The 26,959-nt window shown below is 51.9% G+C and overlaps 13 protein-coding genes across 13 annotated transcripts; 5 read left to right on the top strand and 8 right to left on the bottom strand.

The window, feature by feature from the left end:
• Positions 1-37: 37 nt before the first annotated feature.
• NUU61_003659 (uncharacterized protein) lies at positions 38-2,068 on the top strand (the record flags this gene model as incomplete). The annotated part of the gene is made up of 10 exons (XM_056654241.1): positions 38-354; positions 430-604; positions 661-754; positions 806-891; positions 942-1,072; positions 1,129-1,258; positions 1,315-1,411; positions 1,462-1,731; positions 1,800-1,884; positions 1,951-2,068. The coding sequence occupies 10 exons, from the start codon at positions 38-40 to the stop codon at positions 2,066-2,068; spliced, it is 1,503 nt and encodes a 500-aa protein (XP_056512268.1).
• A 348-nt stretch (positions 2,069-2,416) lies between these two features.
• NUU61_003658 (putative MFS transporter) lies at positions 2,417-3,980 on the bottom strand (the record flags this gene model as incomplete). The annotated part of the gene is made up of 4 exons (XM_056654240.1): positions 2,417-2,800; positions 2,860-3,001; positions 3,057-3,536; positions 3,592-3,980. 4 exons carry the CDS (start codon positions 3,978-3,980, stop codon positions 2,417-2,419), a joined length of 1,395 nt encoding a protein of 464 aa, XP_056512267.1.
• A 568-nt stretch (positions 3,981-4,548) lies between these two features.
• NUU61_003657 (uncharacterized protein) lies at positions 4,549-5,262 on the bottom strand (the record flags this gene model as incomplete). Its single annotated transcript, XM_056654239.1, has 1 exon — positions 4,549-5,262. The coding sequence occupies one exon, from the start codon at positions 5,260-5,262 to the stop codon at positions 4,549-4,551; it is 714 nt and encodes a 237-aa protein (XP_056512266.1).
• Positions 5,263-5,890: 628 nt separating this feature from the next.
• Positions 5,891-6,721, top strand: NUU61_003656 (uncharacterized protein; the record flags this gene model as incomplete). Its single annotated transcript, XM_056654238.1, has 1 exon — positions 5,891-6,721. One exon carries the CDS (start codon positions 5,891-5,893, stop codon positions 6,719-6,721), a length of 831 nt encoding a protein of 276 aa, XP_056512265.1.
• Positions 6,722-7,074: 353 nt separating this feature from the next.
• NUU61_003655 (Peptidase S8/S53 subtilisin/kexin/sedolisin) lies at positions 7,075-9,474 on the top strand (the record flags this gene model as incomplete). Its single annotated transcript, XM_056654237.1, has 4 exons — positions 7,075-8,005; positions 8,064-8,158; positions 8,475-8,807; positions 8,857-9,474. The coding sequence occupies 4 exons, from the start codon at positions 7,075-7,077 to the stop codon at positions 9,472-9,474; spliced, it is 1,977 nt and encodes a 658-aa protein (XP_056512264.1).
• A 53-nt stretch (positions 9,475-9,527) lies between these two features.
• Positions 9,528-11,242, bottom strand: NUU61_003654 (uncharacterized protein; the record flags this gene model as incomplete). The annotated part of the gene is made up of 3 exons (XM_056654236.1): positions 9,528-10,157; positions 10,213-11,033; positions 11,134-11,242. 3 exons carry the CDS (start codon positions 11,240-11,242, stop codon positions 9,528-9,530), a joined length of 1,560 nt encoding a protein of 519 aa, XP_056512263.1.
• Positions 11,243-11,990: 748 nt separating this feature from the next.
• NUU61_003653 (uncharacterized protein) lies at positions 11,991-13,433 on the top strand (the record flags this gene model as incomplete). Its single annotated transcript, XM_056654235.1, has 2 exons — positions 11,991-12,099; positions 12,166-13,433. The coding sequence occupies 2 exons, from the start codon at positions 11,991-11,993 to the stop codon at positions 13,431-13,433; spliced, it is 1,377 nt and encodes a 458-aa protein (XP_056512262.1).
• A 541-nt stretch (positions 13,434-13,974) lies between these two features.
• On the bottom strand, positions 13,975-14,766 carry NUU61_003652 (putative allergen; the record flags this gene model as incomplete). The annotated part of the gene is made up of 1 exon (XM_056654234.1): positions 13,975-14,766. One exon carries the CDS (start codon positions 14,764-14,766, stop codon positions 13,975-13,977), a length of 792 nt encoding a protein of 263 aa, XP_056512261.1.
• Positions 14,767-15,204: 438 nt separating this feature from the next.
• Positions 15,205-15,483, bottom strand: NUU61_003651 (uncharacterized protein; the record flags this gene model as incomplete). Its single annotated transcript, XM_056654233.1, has 1 exon — positions 15,205-15,483. The coding sequence occupies one exon, from the start codon at positions 15,481-15,483 to the stop codon at positions 15,205-15,207; it is 279 nt and encodes a 92-aa protein (XP_056512260.1).
• A 2,652-nt stretch (positions 15,484-18,135) lies between these two features.
• On the top strand, positions 18,136-19,375 carry NUU61_003650 (F-box protein; the record flags this gene model as incomplete). Its single annotated transcript, XM_056654232.1, has 2 exons — positions 18,136-18,272; positions 18,343-19,375. 2 exons carry the CDS (start codon positions 18,136-18,138, stop codon positions 19,373-19,375), a joined length of 1,170 nt encoding a protein of 389 aa, XP_056512259.1.
• Positions 19,376-19,503: 128 nt separating this feature from the next.
• Positions 19,504-20,492, bottom strand: NUU61_003649 (acetate uptake transporter family protein; the record flags this gene model as incomplete). Its single annotated transcript, XM_056654231.1, has 3 exons — positions 19,504-19,812; positions 19,884-20,061; positions 20,128-20,492. 3 exons carry the CDS (start codon positions 20,490-20,492, stop codon positions 19,504-19,506), a joined length of 852 nt encoding a protein of 283 aa, XP_056512258.1.
• Positions 20,493-21,171: 679 nt separating this feature from the next.
• Positions 21,172-23,000, bottom strand: NUU61_003648 (cytochrome P450; the record flags this gene model as incomplete). The annotated part of the gene is made up of 6 exons (XM_056654230.1): positions 21,172-21,347; positions 21,410-21,486; positions 21,551-22,167; positions 22,244-22,626; positions 22,705-22,846; positions 22,932-23,000. The coding sequence occupies 6 exons, from the start codon at positions 22,998-23,000 to the stop codon at positions 21,172-21,174; spliced, it is 1,464 nt and encodes a 487-aa protein (XP_056512257.1).
• Positions 23,001-23,916: 916 nt separating this feature from the next.
• Positions 23,917-26,306, bottom strand: NUU61_003647 (DUF3405 domain-containing protein; the record flags this gene model as incomplete). Its single annotated transcript, XM_056654229.1, has 6 exons — positions 23,917-24,057; positions 24,121-24,964; positions 25,027-25,564; positions 25,641-25,894; positions 25,975-26,027; positions 26,106-26,306. The coding sequence occupies 6 exons, from the start codon at positions 26,304-26,306 to the stop codon at positions 23,917-23,919; spliced, it is 2,031 nt and encodes a 676-aa protein (XP_056512256.1).
• Positions 26,307-26,959: the final 653 nt, after the last annotated feature.

Genomic DNA, 26,959 nt, shown 5'->3' with positions numbered 1-26,959 from the left:
ACTCCCCAGATTTTTCTTTTTCTTGCCCAGACACACTATGTCTCCTTGCAGTGCCAAGCTCAGCCCTGCAACCATGGACCCGCCCAAAATGACAGTGGAAGAGCTTGAGGAGGCCAAGCATCAACCGCTGCATCGCTTCGGAGACCAGGCGCACCAACAAAAGCTGACGCGGCGTATCTTGTGGAAACTGGACACGCGCATCTTGCCCATGTTGGCCCTATTGTTTCTCTGCTCATTTCTGGATCGGACCAACGTGGGCAATGCCAAAATTATCGGGCTGGAGAAGGACATCAACATCACCGACCATCAATATGACATTGGTCTCACGGTGTTCTACCTCACCTATATCTGCAGGTGCGCTCCAAGTCGATCCTTCCACCCAATTCGCACAAAAAACATACCAATTGACTCATATTTCTCTTCCTTTAGTGAGATACCCAGCAATCTTGTGCTCAAGAAAGCATCACCGAAACTCTGGCTTCCTTTTCTGACCACCGTCTGGGGTATTATCACCATGTGCCTCGGGTTTGTGCAGAACTTTGCCGGGTTCGTGGCTGTGCGTGCTCTTCTTGGGTTTGCAGAGGGCGGTCTTCTCCCAGGAATGGTATGTTTTAGCTTTGGCCCAAAGCTCAGAAGTTCAAACCTGATTTATGCAACCAGGTGTTATACTTATCTACTTTTTATCGACGAGGGGATCTGGCCTTACGGATTGGTCTCTTCTACACGGCTGCGTCGTTGTCGGGTGCCTTTGGTGGTATGTCTTTGATTCTACCCACGACTATCCATTCTTGCCTAATAGAGTCAGGCCTCCTCGCTCGTGGACTGGCGGAAATAGGCCCTCGCGGTGGGATTGAAGGGTGGCGCTGGATCTTGATCATCGAAGGACTACTGGCAAGTTGTGATATCCTAAGTTTACCAGGGGGTTTCTAATGTCGAAACAGACCTTTGTCTGCGGTGTCCTGAGTTATTTCGTTCTCCCTAATACGGTTGGTACCGCACCCTTCTTGACCGCAGAAGAACAGGAATTCGGCCAAGAGAGGTTGAGACTGGATAACCCCAAGACGACAGAAGGGTATGACCCCGAGACCCCGACGGTATTGGGGGGTCTGCTAACTCTAACTCAAATAGCACGGCGATGGCCGAGCAAGGCTCATTCAGATGGTCAGAAGTCCGTCGAGGTGTTTTAAGTGTGCAGGTGTGGCTTTCTGCCACGGCATACTTTGCCATTCTTTCTGGCTTATATTCTTTCGGGTTGTTTGTATGATTATACCTCTGCGTCCAGAGGTTCTGAGCTTACAAAGTATCTTCTAACAGTTACCAACCATTATTCAAAATCTCGGATTCGCCAAAGACGCCAACGAGGTCCAGCTATGGTCTGTGATACCGTATGCGGTTGCAGCTGTTCTCACCGGTAGGCATTCTCATATCCCATTTCGAGGCAGGGAGTACTGAAACATGCAGTGTTTGTGGCCGTCATCTCTGATCGCCTCCACCTTCGAGGTGTGGTCATGCTCATTACGCTGCCTATTGCCATCGTCGGCTATGCCGCCATCGCCAACATCGATTCCCCTCGCGTCCAGTATGGCATGACCTTCCTGATGGCAACAGGCATGTACGCCAGCGTCCCGTGCATTCTGGTGTGGCTGTCGAACAATTCCGCCGGGCACTACAAACGAGCTACAACGTCGGCACTGCAGTTGACGATTGCGAATTGTGGAGGCTTTGTGGCGAGTACGTGCTATATTTTCCTGTGGAATATCTTTTCCAAATGAGCATTCTGACATTCTTTAATTGAACAGCATTCAACTATCCCTCTCGGGACGGCCCGCAGTTTCATCGGGGGCATACCATCATTCTTGGTCTGTTGGTGTTTGCGTGGTTTATGTGAGTCAAGTCCTTATTGCTATCTTCTTAAGTAGCATGGCCGATACTAACTGTTGGATGATGTAGGATCTTGTTTAATGTGCTCTACTGTGCCAAGGTCAACCGGGATAAGAGAAACGGGAAGTATGATCAATTTGCCGGATATAATGATGACCGCAACCCGAAATTTATGATGGTGCTATGAAGGAACTTGGAGAATACCAGGAACTGTGATGTGGATATGCCAATTATGTATAGACTCGAAACATCTTGATGACAGCCCAAAATGTAGCCAATTCGGCTGATTCACCAAAAACCGTCTGAATAGTCGGGCCTGACTCCTGAGCGGATAGTTTTTGATTAAAGTGCAATCTTCTTACGCCGAATATTTTAATGTGATCTTTCACCTAGCCCAACAAACCTCGTGGTATCTCGCGAAACACGGAATGAATAGGCACCAGACTCCCTAAGGGACAGTTTATATCTGCCACAATGCAGTTTAGAGAATAATCGGCTGTCAGCACTCAAACTATTGGCAATATGACAAAGTCCCCTAGTGAGTCTCTTCGTCTGCTTGCGCGGGTTGCTTCCGTGCAGTCTCCTTGCCGGCAAAGCTAAACAGCATGCCCAAGTCATAGACGACCTTCAAACAACCGGCAATGATGAAGGAGACACCAAAGAGATTGTTGCGTGCCAGCACACCCGTGAGCAGCGGCCCCAGACTCTGGGTAGTGGTCTTGACCACATTAACCGCACCCATAATTGCGGTGCGGCTGTCTGCCGGCAGAGCTGCCGCAAGAAATGCAGACCGAGGGGCCACGTCCATATTCTGGGAACAGGCTCGTAGGATGAGGAAAGTCAGGGCAAGCGGCAGACTCGACGGGACGGAAATGAGAGATAGACAGACAGCCGACGGAAGATGAGTGAAAACCATGGTCTAAATAAGTGAGAGAAGGGTGAGTGATAGAAAAATTATTCATTCAAGATGGATCTCACCTTGACGTTGCCAATGCGTTTGGCAATGGATGATGCGACTAGCATGGAGGCCGCCGCGATGATGCTGGAAATGAAGAAGATGGTACCCAGCTGACCCTCAGGCAAGGCAAACTTGCGCTTGAAGAAGTAAGTCATCCAAGACCTGGTAGTGAATGTCAGTCACGCTAATCAATGCCGTCCTCTTGGATTCCACCTACAATGATGCCAATCCAGATGCGAACGAATCCACTCCAAATAAAATGAAGAGCCGCACAACCAGCGACCACAGGTCTTTTTCAATCGAGGGAAACAAAGATTTCTTTTTCTGGGAGGGGCTGGTTTCCTGCTCCGTCTGATTTGGTTCACCCAGGAGTGGTCGGGTTTCAGCATTCTGCTGGTCCTGCGTGTCTTCTTTCTCGATGGCCTCGACTTTATAGCTCAGACCTAGAGTCAGGGCGAGTTTGACTACACCGACACCGGCATAGACGAAAAAGATGATCCGGCAAGCAGGGACGAAAGGCCACCCCTTGAGGGACTGCAACGAGTTGATGATCCATCCACATATCAGCAGTCCCAAGGCCGAGCCGGCAGTCCCAATGAGCGAGTACCAAGCAAACACATCGCTGAGCAGCTCATGCGGCGTGAGATGAGCCAAAGTGGATTCTTCCACCGCGCGGAAGGGTCCGATCTCGTTCCCACTATCAGAGTATGAGCTGCCCGCTCTTGAATTCAATCCAAACGGAGTCAACATACCTGGGACTAATTACTCCAAAAACCGCCGCAGCCAAAAGGACCCAGTAATTCCCAAACAGGGCGAAGGCGACTCCGCTACCTGCCATCAGAATCGACCCAAGCGACAACACCGCTTTGCGTCCCATTGCGTCGGCAAAGAGCGTGAGGAAAAAGCTGATCACCACATCTCCGACCAGTGTCAGAGTCATGAACAGACCGATGCGATCGTCGGAGATCCCCATGGCAGACAGATACGACGCCAGAATCAGCGTTGAGCCGCCATAGGCGAATAGCCGCACGAATCGCTGTGCGCAGAGTAGCTTGACGTCCAGGGATGACCGCCACATGGTGACTAGCCCCAGCTCATTGAGGACGTGGGCCACGAGACGCCGCGACTCGGTTGGTGCCATGACTTGTTGGTTTGAATGTGGAAGAAACACAAAAAAGAAAGAAGAGAAGGAAATGATCGTTCAACGGGTAGTTAAGTCCGAGCCTCGGGGATTTGGCATGGAAATGTGGAGACTCACGCCAGGCAGAAACCGACGAAAAGACGCAAAGGGACTCAGTGAGTCTGTTCCGTTGGACTTGCCCATGACTTGCAAAGGGATGATTATATAGACATCTATTTACAGGTCTAACTAATCCTCTGCCAAGATCTGCCCTACCGCGTTTTCTCTGTCTTGGGAGGCCATTTCACCCGTTTCTCTGCGCGCACATTCAGGGTGTGGTGACAGGAGTCTCCTTGATGAACTAACTCATGAAAGTCAGATACTCTAAGATTTGCGGTGACCTGCTTTTCTTCGGCAATGCCGCAATCCACCAGTTCCTGCAGCAACCTCTGCATGTCTGGGTAGTTGACAAGACCAAGGCATCAGACATTCCTCATTCGGACCATATAGGGCCCAGGGTTAGGGCACGGTCCAGATGGATGCGATATTCTCATTGTTTTACACATTGACATGGATTTGCCGATTCGGTTCACAGCGCTGATTCTTCAGCGGGCCGACTCTTTTTTGGACTTCGCGTGATCGGGTCCGGCAGCCACCAAGTCCTCGTCCGTGCCAGGGGTCGAGTCATGAATGGTTTCGGGGGCCTCTTTTTGCCTCCGTGGACGCCAATTTGGGTGTTGGAATTGATTCCAACGACACGCTGATACATGGATGGCATTTCGATGGTGTGCCGCTGGGGATCTCGCTGCGGCCGAGTGGTTGATGGACGTGGCCGTTGGACCGTGTCTGTAGGCGGAGCAACCGGAGCAGAAGGTGCAGCGGGCTCAACTGGGTCTTTTTCTGAAGGAGGATTCGTCGGTCCTGATGTCGGCTCCTCTGGCAGCCTGGGAGGGTGTCTAGTAGGCAAGACAGGGCGGACTCGCGGAGAAGATGGTGGGGAGACTGGGGTGCGCCGGCAGCAACAATAGAGAAGCAAGATCAAGATTGCTGTGCCTGTAATGGATCCTGCAATGGCGCCCTTTGCTTCATTGGACAGCCCTCCATCGCTGTTCTTGGTCTGTTCAGTTCCAGTTGGTGTCGCTGCGATGTCCACTTTCACAACTGTGGTCGAAGGGCTCGTGAGAGTGAACGTCACCAAGTGAGCGGTTGGCTCCGGATCGATACTCCCCAGAGGAAATGTGGTGGTGAAGGTGGTCGAGTCCTGGGTGATGGTCTGGGTGAGCATGTGCAGTGCAGGCGCCATAGCCCACCTACCCCGACACAACACCGGTGGGCATCCTCACGGGTCTTCCTTTGTTTTTTCTCTCTCTCACTTCTCTGTGACTCGAAGGATCCCCGCTAGCTTGCCTTGAAGGCAAGCGGGGCACACCCGCGGCCAAAATAAATCATTTCGAGGGCCCCGAGGGGCAGTCGGGTCATTTTCCCTGATGATCCCGCAGGAATAGGTTCGTCTGCTGCATACGCGGGATGTGCTCGGCTCATCCATAGCAAGAGCGTGACCTGACAGCGCGATTTCTGCAAGTGAAGGCTGGAGTATGCAGCTTACTCTGCGAGTTGATGCCCCAAATGGGGCCTCGGATCCACATCGCGCAGAACAGATTGGTGCGTTTTCTTCGCTGTCGCGCTCTGAGCGCCACTAGCTTCAACGACTGCATTTTGAATGCAGGCATTGGTCGAAAATCAACACAATTAAAATTCTGCCTAAGCCAACCCAGAAGGCCTCGTGGGCTCCAACGCTGTATTCTCGAAGACTAAAAGCCGCATCAGACACGAAGATGAGGGGGGAAGCAGAGTCGATAATCCCCGAGTTCGGACAAGTTCCTCTCGCCGAGTCCTGATCACTTCATAAAATGAAGAAGTCCTACATTCTCATGCCGAATTTCGACTGTCCGCCTCAAGGCCCTGTGGCCGTGGGGCGGATCCTCACTGACCCGTTTAACCCCGAGAGTGGCATCAACGCGTCCTGCCTGAATCCTCCAAACCTGCTCCGGTCCGAAAAGACCGGATTTGAGACTCTGATCAGCAAAGAGTCGAGCGGCAAGTTTGGGCTGTGGACGCAGTTCCTGAGTCTTTCTCCTCTGGGCGGCGAGGCAGGGTTCGACCACGACAGATCCGAGAGCTCCTATATGTATGTTGCACGGCTCGAGACACAATATTTTGTCCCGACTTTGGACTTCATCGAGCAGAGTCTTCGACAGCCTGATATCTCCCAGACGCTGTCGCGGCAAAAGTATGCGAAGAACCTATACATGATCACAGGGGTCAAGACGGCTGTTGGGGCCCGCATGAGGGCTCTGTCCTCTAACGGCAACGGCGGAACGTTCAAGGTCGGGGCCGATCTTACAACTCTTGGGGTTCCAGTGCAGGTTGGACCAATTCTGGAGCACGCGCATATTCATGGTGAAGCAGCGGCGTTTGAAGACTCGACGGACTTTGTGTTTGCCTACCGGCTAAGGGAGATCTACTACAGCCAGAAACACGGCGTGCGCGAGATTCGGGACTACACCAAGGGAGCTGCGTATGGATTGGATGATGATAGAACACCGGAGACAAAGGATGTGAATCATTCCATGCTGGATGATTTTGAGGTCCAGGGAGTGGCCGAAGAAGACCTGGGGCAAGAGGATCTTCGGCAGGATGCACGCACAGCCGTGGATGATGAGGATGATGGGCTGTGTGAATACGTCTGTGTTGATCAATAGTAGATAGTACAGAGCATATCTACCATCTTTAGTACTGTTTCTTTTGAGCAACAGAGAGGACATGCAGCTCAACCATGTTCCCATATTTCTAGTGATGTAGTTACCTTGCTAACTAACCAAGGACATATCCCCCGATCTGCATGTTGGAGCCCCCAAGCCCCGACTGGGGTAGAAATGCCCAGGCTGAAGAGCCCCGCGCGGAGGGAAGGTCTCTCGGCTTCGTTGCTCTTCCAAATCCTAACGAAGTCCCATGAAACCAGACACGAGATCTGCTGTCTTATTATTCGGTATAAAAGCAGACAGGACTTAACGAGAAAGTCATCGCATCGGGTCTGTGCCCAACCACCTAACTTATGGCGGGGCAGGGCGATTACACCGTTCACTATCTCGCCGCCAACGAGTTTTACGCCAGCCACAACTACCAGACTGCTTTCGAGCAATATGAGGCAGCCAGATGGGCATTTCTCGCAGAGTGGCCAACAGAGACGGAGCACGAAGATATCTTGGAACTGAAGGCACGGGCCGCCAAATGTCTGCAGAGGCTCCATCGCTATGAGGAGTCTCGAATGCTGAACTTTGAGGTTCTTCGGATACGACAGAGGATCTTCCGGCCAGACGACGAGCGGGTTCTGGTCGTGCGAGAAGAGCTGGCCAAAGACCACAGAGCCCTCGGCGCTCATCAGTTAGCCATTCCGCTGCTCCGGCAGAACCTCAACGTTCTGGCGTCGTCTCCGATCTATGGTGAGGAGAGCGAATGGACTTGGCAGACTCGATATTACCTGGCGATGGAGGTCAAGGCACAAGGGAACTACCAGGAGGCTCTTGCGCTTCTCGAAAGTACGCTGCCGGGGTCGATTGAGAAGAATGTGGGCGCTCAAAACATCCAGTTGATGCAATCGGCCATCAGATCGATCGAAAATATCCTGAATCGTCAGAAATTGACACAGGCCCGGCCCAGTTCAAGTCAGAGCATGCAGCGGTCAGCAATTCAGGCATTCCCACCAGCAGTCCAGGTCCAAGGGGAACAGTTGGCTCAAAATACACAACCTCGAGAACAGAGAAAACCTCAAGGTGAAAAAAACCAACGAGCCCCTAGCCAGAACACACAGCATCATGTCGACCAAGTCCAAGGTTCGCAGCAAGCTAAGAAGGAAAACGCGAAAAAGCCCATGAAGACGAAAAGCCCTCGCGTGCAGATTCCGCAAGCCTCTGGTCGAAAACCCCAGCATTTGAACCAAAGCCCGACACCTGTGACACATTTGGAACAGGCGCCAACACAAAACGGTGAGAGAAAAAAAAAACAACGATAGAGTGCAGTGAAGCTTGCTCATAAGGTGTTTAGGAACGAAAGCACCCGACGAGGTACAAGGAAATTCATCCCGGGAAGCCCCGGCAAGACTCCGGCAGACCGTGACCCAGGAGCCGACAAAGAGTGAGGTCTTTGGTTGATCAAGCTTAACTCAGGCCACTGACACTTCAACGCAGATAGCCAACGACTGGATCTTCCAGGTCAGGACAGAATTAGACGCGTGCGAAGCCTAAATGGACCCAAGGATCAGTCAAACACAGTTAAAACAAGACCTCGGAGCGAGAATGGACGTTCTCGTGCCAATTCCTGTCCCCGCCCTGCAGCGCCACCGGAAAAAGGGCACATATGTCATATCGAAGATGGGAATACTGGGTAAGGAGATAGTACCCACTCATTGCCCACAAGCAAAATGCTGACTGTGGCACTAGGGACCGGAACTCTGAGAGGTGGCTGAAGGACGTGGAGGAAAAAGTCCTGTCATGGCTGCCCAGAGCCAAAGAACGCGACAAGACACGAATCGCCATACTAGACACGGGAATTGATTTGGGGCATCCGTACTTTGGCGAACATCATCGCACTGGGGATGCAGGAGTTCGGCGAGACAGTATTGTCGAGTACCTGAGCTTCCTTCCCGGTAAAAAGGGGGACGAAGATGTCCACGGACACGGCACTCATGCCGCAGCGTTGATTCAGCGTGTTGCACCCAACGCACTTTTGTATGTGGCTCGTGTAATTGACGACGATGGCGAAATTAGTGACGCCGATGTGGTGGCCGAGGTATATTCCATGCAAGCTTTGGTTGTTCGATCAAAACTGACACTGCTAGGCCATCGAACACGCCATCGATAAACGCAAATGGGGTGTCCAGATCATCAGCTTGTCTCTAGGCTTCAAGACCGTTCCAGAGTCCGTGGCGACTGCCATTGATAAGGCCAAGAAGCAGGACGTCCTTGTTTTCGCAGCGGCATCGAACAATGGGCGCAATGACCCCATCCCCGTCACCTACCCAGCGCGGTCTCGGGACGTGTTTGCAGTGTATGCCACGTCGTATTGGGGGACATGGAAAGAGTTTAACCCCAAGGTGGGTTTTGGTATAGGAACCCTCGGGGAGAACGTCACGGCACCTTGGACGCGGCACGGTAGTAAAGAGGTAGAACCCTACCGTTGCCGTACCGGCACGTCCATCGCCACACCCATCCTGGCGGCGTCTGCTGCACTGGCACTTCAGTACATATATCAGAAGCCTCCCTTACGAATCAAGGATTTTGACATGAGGCGCCTCAAGGGAATGGACGGCATGGCTCTTTTGCTGTCTCTCATGACGCGGGAATGGGACGGCGACGACCACCGATATGTGAGCCCGGAATTCTGGCTTGGCCATTGGGAAGATGCAAAGGATAAACTGACTCGGAGGATCCGACTGGAATTTCACATAGAGCATTGATTTTGTTTGTAGCACTCACCGACCGTACATTGTATATACAGAGATTAACCATGTTAAAAATACTCGATGTCCCAGGTCTGCTCGTCTCGTGGGGCCGGCGATGAATCCTCGCTTTCGCAAAGAATTTCAGCATTCCGGACATCCTGGGGAAGGAGGAATCCGCCTTTGATGCTAGACCACGACACATCACCCCTAGCGGACGCGAGATCCGTCACGTCAAAATGCTGGGGGCAGATCGGGGTTTCCCAGTGCTTCATCAGGACCGCACGACACTTAGGATCAGTCGGTTGTCCCAGGCAAAGCAGCGAACCCGACAATCCCTCCATATCCGTGCCGTCATGCATAGCTCGCCAAATGATGCTGGATGACTGGGTGCGAGATTTCCTGTCCCACAGATACTCTGTGCCTTCGACGATTGCTTTCTGTAGCGTTCCAAACATGTCTATGCGTTTCCTTTCCTTGGGATGGTCCGTCGTCGCACTGAGGGCCATGGCGAAGGCGAAGTGACCGTCCAAGGCTTCGCGATAATCACCCCAGCCGACGATCCTTGGTGCCCGTGAAGGATTCGAGACTCGGGGCAGATGATCTCCAGTGACAATCGACGTGTCATGGTCGATGGTCTGAGGAAACGTGGGAGACTGTGCGATATGGTGATCGTAGGTTGCGGTGACAGTTCCGATTTTCTACAGCACAATTTTAACCGTGAGACCTGGCAGACTCATCGATCGCATCACCTACCTCGACGGGGTCTTGAACAAACCACACGCTTTTCCCCAGCGGCGAGTTTCCTGTTGACCCTTTTATGACACAGTTCTTTGCCTTGGCCGCGGTCGCCTTGGAAAAGGTTGACTTGGTTTTGGCCACCCAGCTGGCGTCCTTGTGCGCGCTATTCCCCTGGGGAGTCTTAATATTAACAAAAGCATGGGTTGGGACTATAACTCCCTGCGACCCATCTGGAAACTTAAGCTTAAGGCCCAAGGGTGTTATCGAATCTCGCTGTTCGGGCGAAACCGCCACGCCATTCCCACTGTCGACCACCGTCTTGGCTGGATAATGAACGGCAACATCATACCCCAGCCGCATAAGTCCAAACGAGGGCACACATCCCTCGAGCCATGACGCCTCGATGTCCTTGCGGTTCCGGAACAAAACAATGACAAACCCTGCGATCAGCAATCTGACCCCGATGGCCGATGGGAAAAAGCGACGTAGGAGCTCCAGATCAGACTCCGCAAGAAACCTCCGCGGATTGATCCGACGCCGCAGAGGGTCCTCACGACTGCCGCTATACACCTTGGACAGCTGCGGCAGCAAATATTCCGGGTGGATGTGGATTTCGCGGCCCCCGGCATGCGTGTCGTACACCGGCACGTTGGGCCCGATGCTCACCACCCAGATTTTCTTGCCATCGTCCTCGGTTGCTTCGTACACGAAGGGACAGGGTGCCAGCGAGCGGTGGTGTGTGCGATGCAGTCGTTCATTGCCGAGAGTCACGGTGGGTTCTTGCAGCGCTCTGGCGGCGGCTACCTCTTTAGCGCCCCACTCGTCCGATTTCGTTTCTGAACCACCCCGGCACGAAGAACGAGTGTCAGTATGGACAATACTACGATTGGATTCATACAAAGAAGAGCTGAAATCGAAGAGAGAGGGAAGCCTGACTGGGGACCAAGTTCAACTCCCTGGGCGAGTGGAGGGATCCCGGTGACAGTGGCTCCCGACGATCCACACAGTTGGCGGGGATAGGTGGGTATGGGTACGGATGGGCCATGATTGAGATCCCTGCAGGATGCGAGCAAGCTCCATCCGGGCTTTGACAAAATAAACAGGGGGGTTTTGTTGGGTCTCTCGGATGGGCCATCAACATGATGTCAATTTCACAGCAACCATGGACCCACTCGAGCCCGAGCTCAGAGCTGACAGCCACCGAGGGATTATCATTGTTTACTTTCTTCTTTCTGTCCTTGTGTGTCAGTGCCAATCACCTTTCGCACGGTCATCACGGCCGAGGCAACGCGACACAGGGGAGCGGTCAGGATGCGTGGAGACGAATGGAACCGAACAGCGTGCGACCCTGACAAAAAAGTCTGCAGCTGACAATTGTGATGAACCCCATTGCCCCCTCGGTGGTCGCACTACAGCCCGTAGTGCGCGACTTGGGACCCAGATGGCTGCAGATGGTCTGATGCATTACCTATCCAAGTGGGATCGGCAGCCGCCAATCTGCGCTATTACATCGCAATCGTGCTGATCTCTTCAGCTAGCCCGAACTTGTGGGTGAACGATGGAGACACATTGCCAGATCCCCTCTCGCTCCAATGAACGGAGTCAACACGATCTGTCGATCGGGTGTCCATGCCAACCTGCAAGATTGGTGGTAGCTGAAGATGGAATTTTTTTTAAGCCTGCCCACCCCACCCATGCGGTGCAAGCTCTGGCTGGAATTTCTCTTTCTTTACTCTCTGGTTTTAAAACTCCAGCTGTATACACTATAATACTAGTGATATATCGCGTTGAGCATGCCTACCGAGATTCCACAGCCACCCGGCGTGCCGCTCCTGGGCAATGTGTTTGACGTCAACCCTAATGAGACATGGAACTCGCTGAACAAGCTGGCTAAGCAATATGGTGAGTTGCGATATTGTTTATGATTAGTTATGTCGGAAATTATTTGGGTTAATTAACGTTCGACAGGTCCCATTTTCAAAATCAATGCGCTGGGCACGCAAATCGTCTTCGTCGGCAGTGTCGCCCTCCTGGAGGAAATCTGCGACCAGAAGCGATTCCGCAAGTGTGTCACAGGCCCTGTTGTGGAGATCCGGTATTCTGTGCACGACAGTCTGTTTACAGCCTATGACAACGAGAAGAGCTGGGGCATCGCGCATCGGATCATGATGCCGCAATTGACTCAGTCCGCCACTGATAACCTCTTCAACGACATGGCGGAGGTGATCCCCGACCTGACCAAGAAATGGACGTCGGGGTCCAAGAAGAAGGTGTTGCTCACGAACGACCTGGACCGGCTGCTGCTGGCGTCCTGCATGCAGAGCTTTTTCAACCAGCGCGTCCACGTTTTGGAGGGCACTGAGCCGCCCATGCTCAAGGCCATAGACGGAGCAACCATGGAGGCGATGAAGCGACCTACGCGGCCGAAACTGCTGAACTGGCTCGTGTATGGTCGTCGGTTCGAGAAGGACACCAAGACGATGCGCAACTTCGCGGCCGATGTGATCAAGACTCGAAGGGAAAAGCCGGAGACGGCTCGCAAAGATATGCTGGATGCACTGCTCAACGGCACGGACCCCGAGACCGGCGAAAAGCTCAAGGAGTCGCAAGTCATTGACGAAATCATCTCTATCTTCATTGGCGCCGCGACCGCACCCAACTTGATCTCCTACGCCTTGTACTACCTGACACAGAACCCGGCCGCGATCACTAAAGCGTGCGAGGAGCTCGACTCGGTGGTCGGACCCAACGGCAAGATCGAGCTGGCGCACCTCCCGCAGCTGAACTACGTCGAGGCGATCCTGCGCGAATCGATCCGGCTCTCGGCCACGGCACCGGGCTTCAACATCGAGCCCATCCCGTCCAAGGACAAGAGCCCGATCCTGCTCGCCGGCGGCGAGTACCAGGTGCCGCACGACCAGGCCATGATCGCGATCCTGAACTCGGTCAATCGCGACCCAGCCGTCTTCGAGGACCCGGAGGCGTTCAAGCCCGAGCGGGTCCTGGGCGAGAAGTGGGACCAGCTGCCGGCGGCGGCCAAGAAGGGCTTCGGCAACGGCAAGCGCGAGTGCATCGGCAAGCTGTGGGCATGGCGGTGGTCGTTCTTTACGCTGGCCAGTATCCTCAAGGAGGTGACCTTTGAGCTGGCGGATCCCAACTACGACCTGCACTCCAACGGCGCGTTCAGTATTAAGCCGCTGGAGTTTTATGGTCTGGTGAGCCCGCGACAGAAGTAAGCAAAGAGATATATCCCCTAGGCGTGCGATTTTGTTGTCATCAGCGGATACGACCCCTGCCAGTAATGAAATTTGTTAGTTTTGTGATGAATGGATCTCGGAATCGAGTGTCGTAACGATATTTCATTGCTCTTGTTTTTGTTCGCTTCATGCATGTCGCTTTGCATGTTTTTGCGACAGCCCCATCGTGCGTGGCGTCATCTAGCGTAGTGCGGCATTGCGTATGCAATGATGCGGTCATGGACGCCACTTGTACTCATCTCGGTGTTTACGTCCAAAGGAGAAAATACACTAACCAGGGAAAAATCAAGGTTGAGAACGAATATGGTATATTGAATGATCACAAAAGGGGGCCAGCCCAGTCTCTAAATCTATACACCAAGAAAAATGAAACCTGGGTATATAGATCACCCCCGACAACTCTTTTAGGCCGAAACCCGCAAATGAAAACAGAGCAAAAAAAGATAAAAGTCCATCTTTCATGGGGGAAAAAAAGAAGAGAAGAGAAGAGAAGAGAAGAGAAGAGAAAGCAAAAAACGGCTTAGCCGCTGTAGTCCAGGGTGACGGCAAGACGGACAGCATCGCCGGAGAGGTTGCCGCCAATGCCACCGACGTCGGTCTGGGCGGCGGTGTAGGCATTGTCGACGGAGGCAGCGTTGGGGGTGATGGAAGAGCAAGTCTTGGACAGAGCATCGCAGATCTTCATGCCCTGGACCTCGAGGCCGGCCTTCTGGGCCGCGATAGCCGAGACGTCGAAGCCGGACCAGCCCGAGTTACCGGACGAGCCGAAGTCGAATTCACCCCAGGTGGAGGCGTAGCCGCCGCTGCCGTCGGTGGGGATCTTGTCGCCCTTGGCGGCGGCCCAGCCGCCCTGCGAGTCGTCGTCGAAGGCAATGTACTTGGTCTCGCCGGCGGCCAGCGAGAAGGTCTTGACGGCATTGCCGTACCAGCCGTCCATCTTGTTGTCCGGGCCGTACTTGTTGAAGACGGCGACGGTCCAGTCGTCCGAGCTGGAGCCCTGGAACTGCGCAACGTACTTGTACTTGCTGGCGTCCGACGACGAAATCTCAATGATGTTGCTGCCATACGGGTTGCCGACGTTGCCGGCGTACGTCACGCCGTTGCCCGAGGAGTCGGTGTGGCCGCCGAAGCCGGAGGACGAGGCCTGGCCGGCGGACGGCGTCGACGTCCAGTCACCGTTGGAGCCCGAGGACGAGGACGACGGCGACGAAGAGGATGTCCCAGTAGTCTGGCGACGCTCGAAGCCCTGCGGGCGGGCCAGAGTGCCGGTGGTGAGAGCTGCCAGCAGCAGAAGAGACTTAGAAAATTGCATTTTGATTTTGGTCCAAGAAAAATGATTGACTTGGTGAGAAACCGGAGGTTATATCAAAGAAGAGAGTGTCTTGGTTGGATTGAAAAGACAACGAGAAGGAATGACAGAAGTAGGAACTTCCCTGTAAAGACAGAAAGAAAGGTAGAGAGTGTGTGTGATACTTCAAAGAAAAAACGATGAGACAGGACCTTTCCCGGATATAAATACCTTCAGAAACAGAATCTTCTGTGTTCCAGGCACGCTTGCCTCGTCAAACCCTAGCAAAGACCCGATCCACGGTGCCTGGTACCTGGGCATGCCATCCATGGAAAGAAAGCCGGAGGCGCTGAGGCACACCAGGGCTCAAAGAGAGGAAAGGACTCGTATGCCCATGGGTTCCAGATGGGTCGAGGTCATGGATTTGACGTGTGGCTTGAATGGGACCCGGTAGATGCGGGTCTACGCGCCATGACGATTGGAACGAGCGTTGAGGGAAGACTTTGTTTCCCTGGTTCCCCCAGAGGTTGACCAACGGCGACCAGTATCATTGGCCATGGTGTCAGTCAGCGTCCAGCCATGGTCTGGCTGGATGTTATAGAATCGAGGGAATTCGTCATTGGGGGCCGCAGCCCTGCCGAAGGGGCTGCCGACGTGGTCCATGGCACACGCGGTCGATTGACATGGCGCCCAGCGGTTCCTGAGCTTGGGCGGCTTCCCAGTGATCTCTTCACGCTTCATATTTCGGGAGAGGCGGTCCCCGCGTTTCCCCGACAGGCCGAAAAAGAGGCAAATTCAGAGTGGCTCCAAGATATACTTTTTTCCTTTCTTTTTCTGAAGGGTGGCCAAAGCCATGACGGAATCCAAAGAAAAATCCTGAGGAATCAGACTTGGCGATGTCATTCGGGCTTGGTCACATAGACCACTTTTTTTTTTTTTTTCCCTTTTTTCTCTCCCCTAACAGAGTCTGGACGCGAGTCGAGAGAAGGCGCAACCTGAAATTGTGGCCCCCAAGAGAAGATCGGAGACCCAGCATAGTGGGCCACTTCGTCGCCAGGGAGCATTAAACAACGAACCGCTCGTCTTAGCGTCCGTTTAAGCGCCGACTTTGTTGCAACAGAATGTGCAGAGATATCCAAGGTGTTTTCGATAGTGACTTGCCATATTCTCGATGAAGCTGATGAGCTGGTTACACACACACACACACTCTCTCTCTCTCTCTCCAGTTTGAAAGAAGCGTGACTCGGCGAGGATTGAATTTGGCCGCACCACGGACGTCCTCAGGCTGGGCCAGGGCCAAGCGACAAAGCATTGCCATTGGTGGGAAATGTGGAGTCTATCAGCCAATCATAATACACTGCCCCTGGGCTTGGCAGGGCACAGCCAATCATAAATAAGCCCCCTGGCCACCCCATTTTGCAGCCAAGAAAATCCATGGGCCGAATGGGGCTGCTTATGGCACGGAAAAGAAAAAGGAGCCCTGAAGATACCTTCATGGCCAAGTGAAAAAGTGACGCGGTGGTGGCGGGTACCTTTTGGACTACAATTCTCTTCCTGTTTTCTCCGGCATGGCAAAAACAATGACTCGGGAGGTGAATGATATTTTTTTTTGTTGCAAAGTTGTGGATTAAAAGCCATCGAAAAGTCTGGACAATATCTGTGGATCCGCTATGACAAAAAGGATTTGTAGCCTTGGAGACTGGAGGACAGCCTAGCATGTGATGTAGGGTTGGCTTGAACGGTTCTTTTGAATCCTGCGCTGCGATCCACCCTCGGTAGTGTTGGTGAAACGGCTTTGATATCCTCTTTTTCAGTGGTGGCCTTGGGCTAGTGTGTGGACTGTCCCACTGAGGGGCTCGAGGGCCTGGACTCGAGAAGAAATAGGAGCCGGTGGAGACTGGTCTGTGTGTGTGAAAGCCAGGCTGCGAATGTCCTTTGTTCCTTTGTCGGGGAGAGTGCTGTGCAGGCCGAGTCGAGGATTACATGAGACACGGCGGAGAACCGAAAATAGAATGACACAATCAAAGAAACTGGTCAGCTCTTGCAGGATGATTGGTCTTTGATTTGATAAATACAATGCTCTTGAGTGGTTGTAGGAATCGTGGTTGAGATCCAACTTATGATACAGCTGATATAACTTCTTTCTCGGATACTGGGTGTTGATAGGGACACATCAACTTTTTCGCTATTGGCACACCATGTTCTGACATAAGCAATTTATCTTCATATTATTTTTTGATTTACACTTACAATCATATTTATAAGATTTACAAGCCGCAGGCCTTCGCTTCGCTTAGGCAGCTTTGAAAGGTATAGTAGAGAATAAAAGTTAGATCCAAAGGGCTTATTCACTAAATTCTATCCTATTTAAGAGGTTTTATTCTTTACTGAATACATAAATAACTATTATATTACTATTACTATTATTTTATTAATTTTTTAGCTCTATTCTTTTATCTCTATTTTCTCATCCTTTTTCTAATCCCTTTTTAGCATGCAGGGGCGGCATTGTAAGAGGCGTTGTGGGAAGCCAGATACGCCCCTTGATTTTGCGCTTTCGACATGTAAGGCAGCCCTCTGATGTCCATAGGATGTCGCCCATTGCGACTCATCATGAAGAGATTGCTGGCATCGAGAAGAGCTCTCATCGGAGAAAGTAAGCGGGAGCAAAGGATTGATTTGGGGCTAAAAACATTGGGCTTACTACTTATATGTATGCTCGGAGATTTAATAATATAAAAAGATGTGAAGTAGGTCGTTGAGAAGTGGTAGGATTCAACTTAGCTGCCTCCTATGTAATCTCCTAATCTTTAAAAGCCTATAGTCATAAATATTTATCTTAAAAAAAAAGAGAGAGAGAGAGGAAAAAGAGAATTCTAAAAAATAGATTAAATAAAAGATTAGAAAATAGATAGAATTAATTAATTAATTTAAGAGAGAAAAAATATCAATCAAGTAGTAGTAGTAGTAGTAGTAGTAGTAGTAGTAGTAGTAGTAGTAGTAGTAGTAGTAGTAGTAGTAGTAGTAGTAGTAGTAGTAGTAGTAGTAGTAGTAGTAGTAGTAGTAGTAGTAAAATAGCCATCTATATATTTAATAAAGAATAAAGCCTCTTAAATAGGATACAATGTAGTTAATAAGCCATTTCGATCTAATTCTTATTCTCTACTATATCTTCCAAAGTCTCCTGAGCGAAGCGTAGGTTAGCGGATCTATGGAGAATCTCTAATTATGCATGCCCTATGGGATATTTCTTGGCCATCTGAAGTGTGTTTTGTCGAGTATACGTATGCCTGACGTGAGAGATGCCATCTTCGCATCTGCCCTGCGGGTCATGCGGGCCATATGTAGGCCGAACAATCAAGCCATCTCGGCCTAGTGGGAATATACCACGCCATGAATCAATACTGGAGAATCATTGCGCCACGGCGCAAAGAAAGTACTGCAGATCTAGGCAGATTGGACGAATGCCTGCTCCGGGGGAAAGCCTCAGCGTTGGTGCCGCTCTTGGCGGTTCCGCTAATGGCGCACGGGTCTGTAGAATACCAGGAAATGAAGAAATATTAAGTCAGGGACATGATGTGAGCTGACATCCCGCTGCAGTCATGAACACGTGGAGGTGATTCCGGGGGAGAACGTCGAGGACGAAGACGACGATTTCGAGTGCACGAAGCGGCCACGCAAGAACGGCCTTCCGCAGAACCATTCCAGCAAGGCGGCTCGCATCGAACATCACAATGCAGTGGAAGCTGTGCGCACCGCCAATGTGCCTCGTCCGGGCTCGCTCTACGACCTTCCGTCGGAGATCCACCACCACATCTTTGCCCGGCTCACGAACGTCGAAGATGTCTTGCGGCTGAGCCTGACGAACCGGTATTTCTGGGCCGTGGGGCTTTCCCATATCGAGGACCATATCATCACCTCGCTGGCGCCGTGGGCCGGTGAACAGATCATCTGCGTCGGGAACTGTGGGGAGCCTGGAGATTATCCCCCGGGCCTGTGGAGTGCAGCGGAACAAAAGGCGATGAGGGCACTGGCCCATCACAGTGAACCAATGAACTTGTATGCGCTGGGACACACATATCATCAAGTCGGGGAACCGTCGCTGTCACAGCAACTGCAGAGCTGGTTCCAGCAGTACGAGGCGGAGCACCCCATGAGTAAAGCAGACCGCGCGGAGATCCTGATGGGCCTACGCCCCGAGATCTCAGAGTTCTATCCGCGCGACCAGCCGTGGGTGCTGCGCAACCTGACCACCAAGGAGTATGTGCGTGGGGAAGTGATCGCTCTCAAGGGGGAGTTTGTGCGCGGGCCTCAGATTGATGTGCTGGGGTTCCCCGAGGTTCTGATTTCTCGGATCTGTTGGTCAGTGTCTAATGGCGGACTGGAGGGCCAGCTGCGCATCACTCGTGGAAAGTGGGCTGGGCATAGGTTTGATATCACACCGTTGTCGGTGCACGAGAAAAAGACCCAAAACAAGTGCTGGATGGATGTGAGCAACGAAGTACTCCGGGAGATCGACGTGCTTGCCAGTGAGGATTTGGGCGACGACTGGCGCCAGCATTTAGCCCAGGAGTTTCAGACTTCCCATGTGCCAATCCTTGCTGAGGGGCGAGGGGCTTCAGTGGGATATTGAGGTTGGTGAAAGGGCCAGACAATACTAGAAATTATTTCTCTTGACTCTGCTGCATTGCACTATAAATCTATAGCTGTAGATCCTTCAAGCCTGATTGATGAAGACTATTATTCCAATCAATTTGCCAGTTATTCTTTTTGCCTTTTCTCCTTCCCCTTGGGAGACCAGGGGAAATGCCAGACGGGCACAATAAAGAAGCTGTTGCTGTTGTCTGCGACACCAGCAAAGGCAACCCACCATGCCAGGAACGAGGCGAGCAGTGCAAAGAACCCGCCCGCCATAAGGATCTTCTCGTTGGGCTCTTGTTTCTCGTTGCGACGAAGGTACCCAGTGCCCAGCATGAGAAAAGTGACATCGACCGACAGAAAGAGGGAGAAGAACACGATGGTGGATTTGACAGTACAGAGGAGCATGAGAAAGGTAAATATAAACCAACCCTGTCCGAAATGATTGGGATTAGTCTTTTTTTTTTCACTCGGGTATATCAATAAGGTCAGAGAGAACACACCATTAAGAATAACCCCAGGGAGTCATAGAACATGCCCAGCGAGCCGTCAGGATCGGCTTTCATCAGTTCATTCTGGATTTCGAATCCCCCCGGAGTGAAGGTGATGGCCATGGCGATCCAGAATCCACCGTAGGAGGTCAACGCCGTAGCCCCAAAGGTGTTCCCAATAGCCATCTCCCTAGGAAGAGTCAGCGAGTTCTTCTATGTTGATATTTCAGAAAGTATTCTTAAGCAGGTTACATACCACATCCCCGACAGAATCTGAATCAAGCCGCCATAAGAATAAGCCGCACCGATGAAGATATTCGGCTCTGCGATATTCCGCGCTTTCATGTTGATACAGCCCAACACAAAGGTCGTCAAGGCGAATCCACATAGACCCAGCGGGGCTGGGTTAGCGACCTTGCGGTGCTTGGGGGAGCGATAGAGGCCCGGCTGGAATTCGCCTCCAAATGGTGGCAGGCGAGTTTCCGCGGTGTTGACGTGGGCGAGCGGGCCGTAGTCCAGATGCAACGAGTGCACGTTGTGCTGCTGCGAAGCGGTGCTGGAAGCAGTTCCGCTGGTATCTCCTGCTTCCAGCTTGGCTGGGTCAATTTGATCATTGGACATTCTCGCAGGGTTCAATTGAGGAGGAAATCAAATCGAGGAGTTGAATCTGCGGTGCTCTAGGCCACGCAAACAGCAAAGGAGAGAAAGTGAGAGTATGGCCATTTCTCTGCGAATAGCGACCGAGATATATGGCCGAGCATCACGAAGCTCGGTCTAGTTTTTGAGGGGGATCGGCAATGGGAGATACTCCAACATTCCGAGAAGCTGGGGGTGTGGAGTCGGCATGATCGACGTGATGACGATAGCGATAGGCCACACATCGGGGGAGAGGAGTGGAGAGGCCGTGAAACACGGCAGACCACCGCAGTTCATAGAAAGCGCATTTCCGCATGCGTCGAGGTTCCTCAGTGGTGTCATGGAGGTTCCCCGAGACTCGGGCCAAGGAAGCTTTGGTGCTCTCCACACAATCGCCTTGCCATGGTCCATTCGGCCGGGGTAATCCCCACACCACAGCAGATTGATATGACCGATTATTGGGTCATGCAGTTGGAGAATGCATTTGAAAGGGGGAAGGGATCGTGGGGTTGGCTCGGGGTAAATCCAGGACTGGTCATGTCCTAACAATTGCGAATGCTATCCATCGTGATCTCATTAATTGTCTACCTAAAAAGTACTTGTGGACTTGGAAAACCGCCATTCAAACAAAAAAAAAAGACCAATGTCGGCCAATATCTCTGTCTCAAACCTCCACCAGACACCGATGTCCCTGAGGAGCCATTAAGAAGAACGATTTCATCTTCATTTCCTCGTCGTTCATCCCTTCCTTGGTAGAGACTCGGGCATGAGGAAAAGCCCGGAAAAAGAGGGCAGTCGCCAGACGAAGCTCCCTGCGAGCAAGGTGAATACCCAAGCAGACTACAAAGAAACGGGTCAGCTAATCCAGACAAATCGATGGGCGTAAACGAGGCTGTACTCACTCCGCGATCCACCACCAAATGGCAGAGAAGCGTCTTTCATCTCCTGGGTGGGATTGGCCCATCTCTCGGGATTGAATCTAACGATCGATCAGTCAGTCTTCGAGACATGATATATCCAAAAGAATGTTTCTTCTTCCTTACCTGTAGGGGTCGGCAAAAATGGTCGGGTCGCGATGAAGACTATAGGACTGAGTCGACACCGTGGTACCCCCAGGAATGGCATATCCATTGAACTGGGCTCCCTCCTGGGGCACGGCTCGAGGTAAACCAAGAGGCACAGCCGTATACAAGCGCAGGGTCTCAGTAATGACCTGGCTGAGATACGGCAGCTCCTTCAGCTCGTGATCTGTGAACTGATCCGGTAGACCGGCCACCTCGGCCGCGAGTTGGTCGCGCACGGCGCTGTCCTTGCAGACGGCATGGGTGAGATAGGTCAGAGTGACGGCGGTGGTGTCACTGCCGGCGACGATGTAGCCTTGAGCCTCCTGGCGGATATCGTCGTACGAGAAACCACTCTTCTCGGTGTCGAACAGCTTGGTGAACAGCGTTGGCTTGGGGTCGGATGGATTCTCTGCGATGAGGCGCCGGTAGCGGTCAATGGACTGCTGGGAATACATGCCGACTCTTTTGCCCGCCTCCGCGGCTTGTTTCGCCACCGGGAGAGGGAAATAACTCGCCAACTGAACCAACCAGGGGAATGTTGTGCGTATTGGCTGCAAGCCCGAGAGCGATTCCAAGTCGGTGGTATATTTGTTTTTCTGGGATACCCGGCATGAGCATTGATGAAGCTGAAGAAGGGGCGGCACTTGGGGTTCATAGGCCATGATAACATACCTTGCCCAGCTCGAGCATACGGAACGACTCGCCAAAGCTCAGCTCGCCGATGATATCCGTCGCCATAAACAGCCACCATTTGAAGACGTCGGCCACGCCCCGACTCTTAGATTCCTCGCCGATCCTGGCGATCGCCAGCTCCACCCGGTCTGTAATCAGCGACTCGACACGGGCCAGCGAAGAGTCGGAGATCGGAGACGCGAGCAGACGCCGATGAGCGGCATGGAAGCGAGGGTTGGTTGTGCTGAAAACATTCTGGGTGTTAGGAACCAGTCTCTGATACCACTCCGATTTCAGAAATCGCGAGTTGGTTTTGTAGATTTCTTTCGCGGCGCTGATGTCACAGATGTCGACCTGATCGGGGTGCGTGCGGACAATGGGGCCTATAATGTGATGAACCCTGGTCAGCACGTTCCCCCTATTTCTAGGTGGAATCCAAGAATGCGAGGGCAATAACTGACCATATTGTTCGTGGAGGCGGTGGATGTAGTTGGGGGTTTGGCCCCGGAACGAGTAGTAGATGTAGACGATGCTGGTCCATCTGGAGATCTCGGGGCCAGGGATCCGCGACAATGGGCTTGCTAATCGGTGATAGATCAATCGCTAGAAAACGATGTTAGTCTCAGGGAAACAAGAACCAAAACACAAAAAACCATCTAGAAAGAGGGTCCAGATATGTGTATATTACCAGAAGATACAGTCCCACGAGACCGCTAACAAGAACTCGAGCCGACAAAGATTCGCTCAGCAAAGACATGGTGAATTTTCGAATTTCTGTAGAGAAACGAGGATGCAGACGAGAGCCACATCCTGCAGGGCATTTATATATGTTTTCTACAGCATCAACAAGGTAGGGAGCGAAGTGATACACGGTCGGAGGTCGGGAGGTCGGGTCCCGACACCCGCGGCGTCAGCGTCAGGGATTCCTCAAGGGATCGTCAACAAAACTGCGAGCGGAGTATCGGGGCTTGAGTGCTCGGTTTTAGGACTGTAGCCATTGGCCTAGGGCCCTTCGGATTGCCCCATATGAGGCATTAGGACTCTCAATCTACGTATAGTAGAACAGGGCGTATTCCCACTCTATGGTTTTTATATTTTTGTTTTTGTCCCAATCATCTCTATTCTAAATATATCATCTCCTAATCCCATAGAGGATTAGAGCTGCGAGACTGGCAAGGCTATAGACCGCGTATAAAATCTAAATATCTTTAGGCTCCCTTCAATCGCACACTTTTTGTTTACTATATTAGGAAGATAGAAAATCAATAGATACCCTCTTTATCAATTACATGCCAAGTAACTTTTTCATAGCATAGCTGTTATATATATATATCGAAAAGTGATAAGAATCAGCGGTAGTCTAGAGTGCCCGAAAAAGGCAGGATATAGGGGGTCAAGGACAAGGACTATTTCTTATCTATGATTGAGATGCAAGTACGCTGTAGTAATAATCAATCGTTTTCATCTATGTATAGTTTTGAATCTCGATTCGCTGATGCGTAATAATATGTACAGGTGGTATAGAGCAATCCCTAGAGAAAAATAAAGAAAAATAAAAGACGGAGAAGAGTAAAAGGGAGAGAAAGAGAAAAAAAGGACAGAGGATGGGGAAAATGATATCGTGGAGAAAGACAGTCGAATAAAAGTTACAATGTGCCCAGAAAAGACAAGTCTCATGCGTCATCCTCAGGATTGGCTTCGAGCCCAGTATCGGCTTCAAAGTAGTAGCCGGTACTGTCTGCCTCAGGCGTGACATCTTTAATGGGATGGAATAGAATGGAGGGTAACACATGTCGCCCATGAACCTTTTCATACTGTCAAGGGTAATATGGTTAGCGGGGACTGGTTTCCTGGAAACGCATAGAAATGCCACTTACATCGGGACCTCCAGTGCCATCCTTCTCCCACCCGATGAAATTCCAGTATAGTCGCCCAGGCAGGTTGCAGTGGTAGTACCATGAGACGTCGGTAAATCGAGACTCACGGCCCCATGAGAACGGACTGTCCGGGGTGTTTCCAGTGCGGCCATTGATGCCTGAATTCCACCAACGACTCACCCGATTGCCGGGCAACAGCCGATCCGCAAAGACCGGGTGGGGTACGGTGAGAGCCTTGAGACCATGGATGAGCGCAGTGGACGGAGCAAACATCTCAGAGCCCATGTGCCGGCCTTCCAGGTTTTCATGATCCATGGCCATGATGAGTCGTCGCGAGAGACGATTGTGGATGATCAAGCCGGCTCTTCGGGGGGTGTCGCCTTTGAGGTAGCCGTAGACCTGGAGACGGATCACCCAATCGGTGTTTTGGGGATTGAAGTAGGGAAGGAATCCGAGTACATCCGCCTCTTCGCCCACACCCCACTCATAATTATCCTGGGTAGGCAAGGGCACCGGTGGCGAGGGACCTCTGGGCACGGGAGGCTTGTGTCCTTCGTCCAAAGGCGGCAATGCCATGGGACCCCAAATCCCGATCGTTGTTTGTTGGTCGACGAACTGTCGGAACCCATTGTCATAGTCACCATGGTGGCTGGGGATATAGAACCGTTCGTTGCGTTCCCACATTCCGCGTCGGGGTTGGCGTCGTCCCCATTCGGCCGTCTTGTCAACGAATTCATACAGGTGGCCTGTCCACCGAGAATCCACTTCCCAGTTCCAGACGTATTCGAAATGCGGGTGGTTCAGCATGAAGTACTGGACGGGCAGCCACTGGGAACGATGGACACTGGGTGCGAATTAGTTTCATTCTTTGTTTCTTCCAGGAAAACTTATCAAAAAGACACTTACTCTGTCTTCTCCGGATTCAATCGACCGTAACGCTCTCTCACCATCGGCTGGTTCCAGAACTCGGTGATGTCCCAGAACTCCGGGGGGATGTACTCGGCCAGGAGCTGTTCCCGCATGCCCTCGGCCTGGAGGTTGATGCTTTCATCCTTGACCTGGGTCAGTAAGACGACCTCGAACTCTCCGCCAGTATGGAGAGCAAGCTCCATGATGATGGAGCGAATGGTGATCATGTCGTTTTCCGTGTATTCTCTTCCCACCCAGGAACGAAGCAAAACAACGCTGCGCGCTTCAGGGAGTTTCATGGGGTTCGTCGCCTTGGCTTCCATCAAGAATCGGCCGGCATTGCGGTCGTGGCAATCACGCTGGAGACTCCCCCAGTTGACCAGATCCCAGTTGACGCGTTTCGGCTTGACCCAACCCTCGACATTCTCCTCGTTTTCTCCGAAGCCGTAGGCGCCATATCGTCCGTAGCGATCAAAGGAAATCCGGCCATCGAGACCAATAGCTTCGTGCGAGCCAAACAAGGTCGGGGGGAATCCTGCCAAGGGATACCACGGTTAGTTTTGGCTTTGCACTGGGACCACAGGGGGAGGAACCAAAGATCTTCAGCATACCTTCTGGAAGACCTTCATAGGCGGTCACCTGATCGTCCAAACTGTCGACGAGCAATTTCCCTCGCGGACCGACACATGACTGAAATGTGCCACGATGGTTTTGTTTCCATTCTTCACTGTCGTATGCCGGGAAGGGGCGATAGACTTTGCGAGATGGACCGGAGCCCTTGGGCAATCGAGGATCATCGATGAGTTTGGGGTTGGAAGAGGTGCCGATGAGTCGTTTCACCGTGGATTTCAAGGTCGGAAAGATCCTGTCCAGATGGAATCAGCATCGAGGTTCGACTTTTGATTTTTCTTTGTTTGATTTCTGTTACTGGCATGATGAACTGACCTTGGATAGGACTCGTACTCCTCCCAGAAACGTTCTTGCGGCGACAACCAGATCTAAGAACGCGAGCGGTCCCTGATTAGCTTGAGTTACACACCTCCCCTTTCAAGGCCCCGATGTGTTTCTTTCCTCACCTGCCTCGCAGCTCGCCCCCTGCGCGGGGCAGGGCCTGGCTGTGGTTGCGCTTGCTCTGGCTGCGACTCGGGCGCCCGTCTTTCCATCGGGCCAGGAGCAGGGTTTCTCACCTGATCATGGGGGATGGCAAATGCGACCACGAAGAAGACGAATAACGTCCCCACAACGTAGAGGTAGCGGGTGTATTTTCGACTGAACATGGCGCGAGATTTCCATAGACGAGACGATCGTTGAAGGAGACCATCGCCTGTCATGGCTCGGTCCCGGGTCATGATCAAAAAGAAAGAAATGGGACGGAAGAAAAGAAAAAAGTTTACCAGTCGCACAGCATCCCCTGCTCACAGCGAGAGAGAGAGAGAGAGAAGGCCGGGAACAGAGTGGGAACGGACAAAGTTGAAAATGGGTCGATCCGTTTCAAGACGTAAATTTTAATTTTTTTTTCTTTTCTTTTTTCTGTTTTGTATTTTCTCTTCTCTTTTTCTTCTTTGACTGTCTGTAAAGTGGCTGTTTGCAGCGAACCAACGAGACCGGTCGCCACTTTGCCAATTTTTTTTTTCTTTTCTATAATTTTACCAGTAATTTTGAAGTGAAATCTTCAAATCTTCATATCTCCAAATCTCCTTTGACCCCCCCTAAAGTCCCTTAAGTAAGCCAATGGATCTTGCTACCATTTATTGGCTTACGCGCGTCCACGGGAAAATCATCAGCACGTGGGGCGTAACACACGTTCCACCCAGAAGAACAAAATACAAAACATTAAGAATATTACCGATATTGCGATTTAATTTCCAAGGCAAACAGAACCTTTTTTTAACATTATATCAGCCATTCTAGATTTCCTCACGAGGCCCTC

The sequence above is a fragment of the Penicillium alfredii genome, assembly GCF_028826965.1.
Source record: "Penicillium alfredii strain IBT 34128 chromosome Unknown utg000005l_segment0_segment0, whole genome shotgun sequence".
NCBI classification, from domain to species: Eukaryota; Fungi; Ascomycota; class Eurotiomycetes; order Eurotiales; family Aspergillaceae; genus Penicillium; species Penicillium alfredii.
The sequence above is the reverse complement of the archived record's forward strand: the minus strand, read 5'-3'. Positions and strand labels throughout refer to the sequence as shown.